Source organism: Giraffa tippelskirchi, chromosome 1 (genome assembly GCF_054371585.1).
Source record: "Giraffa tippelskirchi isolate mGirTip1 chromosome 1, T2T-mGirTip1v1.2.pri, whole genome shotgun sequence".
NCBI lineage: Eukaryota > Metazoa > Chordata > Mammalia > Artiodactyla > Giraffidae > Giraffa > Giraffa tippelskirchi.
The window spans coordinates 186,894,160-186,901,562 of NC_137275.1; the positions used below are offsets into that span (position 1 = coordinate 186,894,160).

General features: G+C 52.4%; 1 protein-coding gene across 8 annotated transcripts in view; it reads right to left on the minus strand.

The window, feature by feature from the left end:
• Positions 1–7,403, minus strand: part of BIN3 (bridging integrator 3) — a 51,446-nt gene that overhangs the window by 5,743 nt on the left and 38,300 nt on the right. For all 8 annotated transcript variants that reach the window (XR_014060708.1, XM_081514850.1, XM_081514808.1 and 5 more), the window contains one exon: positions 7,174–7,214. Coding sequence is in view for 7 of the 8 variants with exons in the window: in XM_081514850.1 (XP_081370976.1) it covers positions 7,174–7,214 (41 nt within the window). In the remaining variant the exon portion in view is untranslated. The remainder of the gene's footprint in view (positions 1–7,173; positions 7,215–7,403) is intronic.

Below are 7,403 nucleotides of genomic sequence, written 5' to 3' on the forward strand. Positions count from 1 at the left end.
AAGGACAACCCAGTCTTGAGACGAACCCAGGGCAGGACCACGTCCAGGTAAGGATGCTGCGTTCTCCTCGACTAATGAGCATGGGAGGCGGCTGGGCAAAGCCGTGAGTGGGTTTTGTGGAACCGGACAGGAAAAGACAGGGTGGTTTGAACACAAAGCCTGAGTAGCTGGTGGAGATGCCACCTCCAACTGAGAAGATGATGGCCCAGCGGTTATTCTATGGCTGACAAGCATGAACAGGGAGGCTCAGAAAATGGAAGCTGGGGCAGGAAAAAGACTCAACGAATCAAGAGTGCAGTGACCTAAGAGTAATGACCACTTCCGCCAGAGAACAGAGGACAGAAACCTGACTAGAACATGATGTCCCAAACAAAGCTATGGACCCAGGCAGCAAACTTGGATGAAACAAACAGGTCACTGAAGAGGATCCTTCTAACTTCCTGGATGTCTGTAACGGGCTCACTGTGTAGCTAGAGATGCTAATGTGGGCCAGAGCAGCCACCCGTCTCAGAATTCTCAGTCATGGGTCCCTATACACTGTAATCAAACCAATACCCGAAGGACTGCTCTGCCAGGCAGAAGACTCAGGCCTACTTGGTGCTAAGCAAACTGGAGAAGATAGCCACCTCCATGACACATGGTACCCCCAGTTGGGCTGGACATGTGGCTGAGACCCTCCAGAGAAGATGGGACTCATTTCACCTCTTTGGCCTCAGGCAGTGCTACAAGGGGGTCTCAGGTGCTGGGGGAGCCCCTCCCCTTCCACCCAAACTGGACACGGACCACCAGCAGCTGCCCTGACTCTCTCATTAGCAACACCCCTGCTTCGTAGTCACAGTGTCCCGGCCTCTGCTCCATCTTTCTGGCTGCCCGGGAAGTGGCGGGTGGGGGCGGGCACAGAGGCGGGACAAAGATGAGGCAGGCAGAGAGCGGCAGTGTTTCCTCGTCTTTGTCAAGGTGCTGTCACCTCAGCTCCTGTCTTAGGAAGGAGGGTGCCATGACAAGGAAGCAGCGTGTAGGGGTTGTTGTACAACTCTGGATGGGCCACCACTCCGTGGTCAGTCAAGCAGTTCTCGCTACTCTGGCCCCAGCAGCACCTGAACCACACACAGCTCATAACCCCTCTTCCCTGGTGGTCAACCAGGTTGTATTTCCAAGGCCAAGGTCAGATACACTTTGGAAGACTGACTCAACATGGGAACTGGGCTGGCCTACACAGGAAGTGTGTGGAACAGGAGATGGCAAGAGTGAGCATCGACATTTTAGGAATCAGTGAACTAAAATGGACCGGGACGGGTGAATTTAATTCAGATGACCATGACATCTACTACTGTGGGCAAGAAGCCTTTAGAAGAAATGGAGTAGCTCTCATATTCAACAAAGAGTGTGGAATGCAGTACTTGGGTGCTATCTCAAAAATGACAGAATGATCTCTCTTCATTTCCAAGGCTAACCGTTAAATATCACAGTAATCCAAGTCTATGCCATAATCACTAATAATAAAGAAGCTGAAGCTGAATGGTTCTATGACCTACAAGACCTTCTGGAACTAACACTAAAAAGAGATGTTCTTTACATCACAGGGGACTGGAATGCAAAAGTAGGAAGTCAAGAGATACCTGGAGTAACAGGCAAGTTTGGCCTTGGCATACAGAATGAAGCAGGGCAAAGGCTAACAGTTTTGCCCAGAGAACGCACTGGTCACAGCAACACCCTCTTCCAACAACACAAGAAACAACTCTACACATGGATATCACCAGATGGTCAATACCAAAATCAGATTGATTATATTCTTTGCAGCCAAAGATGGAGAAGCTCTATACAGTCAGCAAAACCAAGACTGGGAGCTGACTGTGGCTCAGATCATGAACTCCTTATTGTGAAATTCAGACTTAAATTGAAGAAAGTAGAGGAAACCACTAGACCATTCAGGTATGACCTAAATCAAATCCATTATGATTATACAGTGTAAGTGACAAATAGACTCAAGGGATTAGATCTCATAGAACTATGGACAGAGGTTCATGACATTGTACAGGAGGCAGTGATCAAGACCATCCCCAAGAGAAAGAAAAGCAAAAAGGCAAAATGGTTGTCTGAAGAGGCCTTACAAATAGCTGAGAAAAGAGGAGAAGCTAAAGGCAAAGGAGAAAAGGAAAGATATACCCATCTGAATGCAGAGTTTCAAAGAATAGTAAGGAGAGGTAAGAAAGCCTTCCTCAGTGATCAGTGCAAAGAAATAGACGAAAACTATAGAATGGGAAAGACTAGAGATCTCGTCAGGAAAATCAGAGATAGCAAGGGAACATTTCATGGGAAGATGGACACAATAAAGGACAGAAACGGTATGGACCTAACAGAAGCAAGAAGATATTAAGAAGAGGTGGCAAGAATACACAGAAGAACTATACAAAAAAGATCTTCATGACCCAAATAATCATGATAGTATGATCACTCACCTAGAGCCAGACATCCTGGAATGCAAAGTCAAGTGGGCCTTAGGAAGCATCACTATGAACAAAGCTAGTGGAGGTGATGGAATCCCAGTTGAGCTATTTCAAATCCTAAAAGTTAATGCTGTGAAAGTGCTGTACTCAATATGCCGGCAAATTTGGAAAACTCAGCAGTGGCCACAGGACTGGAAAAGGTCAGTTTTCATTCCAATCCCAAAGAAAGGCAATGCCAAAGAATGTTCAAACTACAGCACAACTGCACTCATATCACATGCCAGCAAAGTAATGCTTAAAATTCTCCAAGCCAGGCTTCAGCAGTTCATGAACTGAGAACTTACAGGTGTTCAATCTGGGTTTAGAAAAGCCAGAGGAACCAGAGATCAAATTGCCAACATCTGTTGCTTTATAGAAAAAGCAAGAGTTTCAGAAAAACATCTACTTCTGCTTTATTGACTACACCAAAGCCTTTGACTGTGTGGATCACTACAAATTGTGGAAAATTCTTCAAGAGATGGGAATACCAGACCACTTGACCACCCCCCTGAGAAATCTGTATGCAGGTCAAGAAGCAACAGTTAGAACTGGACATGGAACAACGGACCAGTTCAAAATTGGGAAAGGAGTATGTCAAGGCTGTATATTGTCACCTGCTTTTTTAACTTATATGCAGAGTACATCATGTGAAATGCCAGGCTGGATGAAGCACAAGCTGGAATCAAGATTGCCAGGAGAAATAAAAATAACCTCAGATGTGCAGATGATACCACCCTTATGGCAGAAAGCGAAGAGGAACTAAAGAGCCTCTTGATGAAAGTGAAAGAGGAGAATGAAAAAGCTGGTTTAAAACTCAACATTCAAAAAACGAAGAAGATGGCATTCGGTACCATCAGCTCAAGGCAAACAGATGCAGAAACAATGGAAACAATGATAGACTTCATTTTCTTGGGCTCCAAAATCACTGCAGATGGTGACTGCAGCCATAAAGTAAAAGGACTCTTGCTCCTTGGAAGAAAAGCTATGACAAACCTAGACGGCATACTAAAAAACAGAGACAGCACTTTGCCGACAAGGTCCATCTAGTCAAAGCTATGGTTTTTCCAGTAGTCATGTATGGATGTGAGAGTTGGAGTATAAAGAAAGCTGAGCACAGAAGAATTGATGCTCTTGAACTGTGGTGTTGGAGAAGACTCTTGAGAGTCCCTTGGATTGCAAGATCAAACCAGTCAATCCTAAAGGAAATCAGTCCTGAATATTCATTGGAAGGACTGATGCTGAAGCTAAAACTCCAATACTTTGGCCACCTGATATGAATAACTGACTCATGGGAAAAGACCCTGATGCTGGGAAAGACTGAAGGCGGGAGGAGAAGGGGACGACAGAGGATGAGATGGTTGGATGGCATCACTGACTCAATGGACTTGAGTTTGAGCAAGCTCTGGGAGTCGGTGATGGACAGAGAAGCCTGGCGTGCTGCAGTCCATGGGGTTGCAAAGAGTCGGGCGCAACTGAGTGACTCAACTGAACTGAACACAGGAAGTAGGAATCCAACCCTAGGTTGGGCAGGTCCTGAGCTGAGGCTGGGGGGAATGGATCCAGGGCAGACAGATTTCTAGGCAACCTCCAGGGATGAGTATGCTCACAGGAGGCTACCTTCAGCCTTGTGGGAGCAAGACCACTTGTCCTCTGCAGAGGAGCAGCAGCAGCTCTGTGAGACCCTCCAAGAAAACGGTCTCTTCACCACACTAACTCCTGTCTCCCACTAGAGCACCCCCCAGTCAAACCAGAGGCCGAGGGGGGCTGTTCTGCTCACTCCATTTGCTACTGAGGATCATGAACCACTTGCCACCTGGGTGGCTTTGGGCCCTGGACTTCAGGACCCCTAGGGGTTGGGGTCATGCCCTTCCCATATGAAAGCAGGGGAACTGAGGTGGGGCAGGGGAGATTAGGCAGTGTAATCCAAAGTAGCTGACAAAGGGTAGGGGTGACCAGGACTCTGTAATCCCTGGCTCCGGTCACTGCCTCACTGAAGCCCCACCTCCTCATTTTCCCCTCAGAAGTTACAGAAAGAACTCTGCCAGCCCCACGTATCAGGGGGTATAAATACCACAGTGCTGACCCCGCTGCTTGTCTGGAGTGTGTAAGTGAAGCCTCTACCTTCACGCTGGGGCAGGGATGCGGGAGGGAGGTTAGGACAAGCACAGGCTGGTCCCCAAGGCCTGGGCCCCTCCCAGACGTGGCCCTGGTACTCTACAGGGCACCTTCGGAATTGACCTGACAAGGACAGGTGGCCCAGCTCTCCCTGGGGACCAAGTCTGCACTGCGACTGGGTGGCCACGAAGAAGCAAGGCTGGGAGCTTGGAACCTCTCTGCTTGGTGCCGGGAGTCCCCTGAAAATTATTGGTGAGGGAGACATGGGATCCCTGGGCCAGGACCCCAGGAGGGTCTCTGCCCTTCATGCACAGAGTCACTCCAGCCCATGACAGCTCCTTCCCCTACTCAGGGAGGTGATGATGGGCTTGGTCATTTCGAGAGTTTAGCCCTGCTCCCGTTCCACTGACAGGAGACATGCCTGGCCTGTCCACAGCTCTTCCTGCTCCATTGCACTACCCTGCCTTGGCAGTTATCACTCTGGTCCATTTTCTTGGAATGCTGCATGGCTTCCTCACTACATCCTAAGCTCCTAAAGACTGAATCACATCTACCCACGGAGAAGTGAGAGCAAGGCTGGGCCTACCCCGGGGGCTCGCTGAAGCTCTGTCCATTTCTTGCCCATCCTAAGGAGGGGGACAGCAAATGCCTCTCGGGGTAAGCGTGGGGTGAAGAGGTAGCGGGAGGTGGAGGGAAAGGGGGAGGGAAGGGAGGCCGGCTGGGAGGTGGGCTGGGAGCAGCCGGCCCTGGTGGGGAATGCCTGCCATTCCTCAATCTGTGCCCACACAGCCGGGATCTTCCACCCACCAGGAAAGGGAAATTGAAAGCATCCCCATCCGACCATATGAATGCGGCCCAGAGACTGGGATTAGAGGCCGAGCCCCCCAGGGGAGGCCGGGGGCGGTGGGGTGGCCATGTGGTGATGTTCCTCATCAGAGGACAGGAAAGCTGCAGTTTCCTGTTTCCGGTGCTGGGGTCCCTGGGAGCTTCTCGCCTGGCAAGAGGCGGCAACAGGCAGCGCTGGGTTTACGCGGTTGGAGGGGATCGCATGTCGGCCACGGGATGCGTAGAAGCCAGCAGGGCGGGCAGGCAGGCAGGCCGGGGGGCTCAGGCAGAGGTCAGCGGATCTGCTGCGGAGATGGTGGCCGCCCCCTCGGCCGGCCACTCACCCACCTTCCTGGCAGGTGGTGGGCTGCTGGGGTGGTGGGAAGCAGCCGGGACCTCTCTCCAGTTGGCTCTAGTAGCCAGGCATCGAATTTCAAGGCCGCCTCGTTGGAGGTGAAATCGAGGCGGGAGTCAGTCCCCTAGTTCTCTAGGCTGGTGTCCCCTGCCTCACCCTGCCAGCCTGGGTGTCCACAGCAGCCTCCGTGATAGCCCCTGGGACCCCCGTGGGCAGGGTCTGCTCGGCCCGAGGTCCTTCCCACCCAGCTCTGAACCCTCATACTGGGACACTGACTCAGAGAGCCATCAGCAGTGGAGGGCTGATGCCTCCCTCCTGAAATGCTAGCCCCCTCAGCACCCAGCTCCTCGGGTGACCCTGCCACCTAGGCCCGGGCAGGGGCTGGGGGCAGAGGCCCGTGACAGGAGTGGGGAGAAATCCCTGCAGGCCAAGGTCCGCCTCCCTGCGTGGCTGAGCCTCTAGACGGCCCAGCTTAGAAGGAGCTCTCCTTAATCCCACCTCTTGGACCTGAACAGGGAACAAGAGCTCAACAACCCCAACGCCAGGGGCCGGAGGATCAAAAACCTGCGCTCTTCACCTCCCTCCGGGCCCTGATCCAGGCCTAATGGTAATTAGCGCAGCCTCATTACCCAGCCCTGGTGAGGCAACTGCCAGGGACCACCACGGAAGAGGTAATAAAGAGCAGCTGCTGGGCTGGCGAAGGAGCCTTTCTAGGTCAGAGCTGGGCTGGGAGAGGCCAGGGAGGAAGATGAAGTGATTCGGGAGCTTCAAGGCAATGTTCCTGCCTGTCCTCCCCACTGCCGTCCCACCCCCACCCGCCTCAGGGGAACCAGGGAATAGGCCGTCTGATCGCTGACCAGAGCCTGCCGGACTGAAGTTGAGCCTCATAGAAGAATTTCTGACCCTGACAGGTCACAGTTGTGGGACCTTCCCAGGCGGCTGTGCCCCTCCCTGTGTGTGGCCACCCCCACATTTTAAAAGCCGGGTGCTGCAGGCAGCTGCTCTCCCAGCCCGGTTGAGATGAAAGGCCTCGCTCATCTCCGCTGAGGGCTGGCCAAGATCTCTGCTAGCTTAACCCCGCAAGCTCTGGTCCATCAGGAACAAAGGGACAACGACGTGGAAAGCCTGCGGGGGCGCCAGCCGGCTGCTGTGGAGGGTCAGTGGGCCCTGTCGTCACTGAGCACGGCTGGCCAGGTGGGGTGCTCTGGAGCCACCACGAGTGTCAACCTCAGGGCCTCAGGGCTGGTCACAGGTGTCCCCTGGAGCTTCCTGTCTGCCCAGAGTGACTCTGGGGACAGGTTAATAGAAATGATATTCAGTTACCAAGTGGCTGGCTGAATTGCCTTTTCAGTACATGCCCTGAGGCCCATGGACCCCACGACTTTTACTCACTTTTTTAAGGGTTCAATCACAGTCTTCTGTATCTGGTTCACCTGTTGAAAGAAAAACCCGATGGCGTCAAGACTGGGGGGAGGCCAGACTCTTCCCAAAAGGGGAGAAGAGAAAGGAAACGGGACCTGACAGGGCTACCCTGAGAGCTCCAGGCAGGGAGGAGACACCCCTAACTGCTGAAGGAGCAAGGCAGAGATGATGAGCAGGGAGCCGGAAGGGTGACTAGAGGC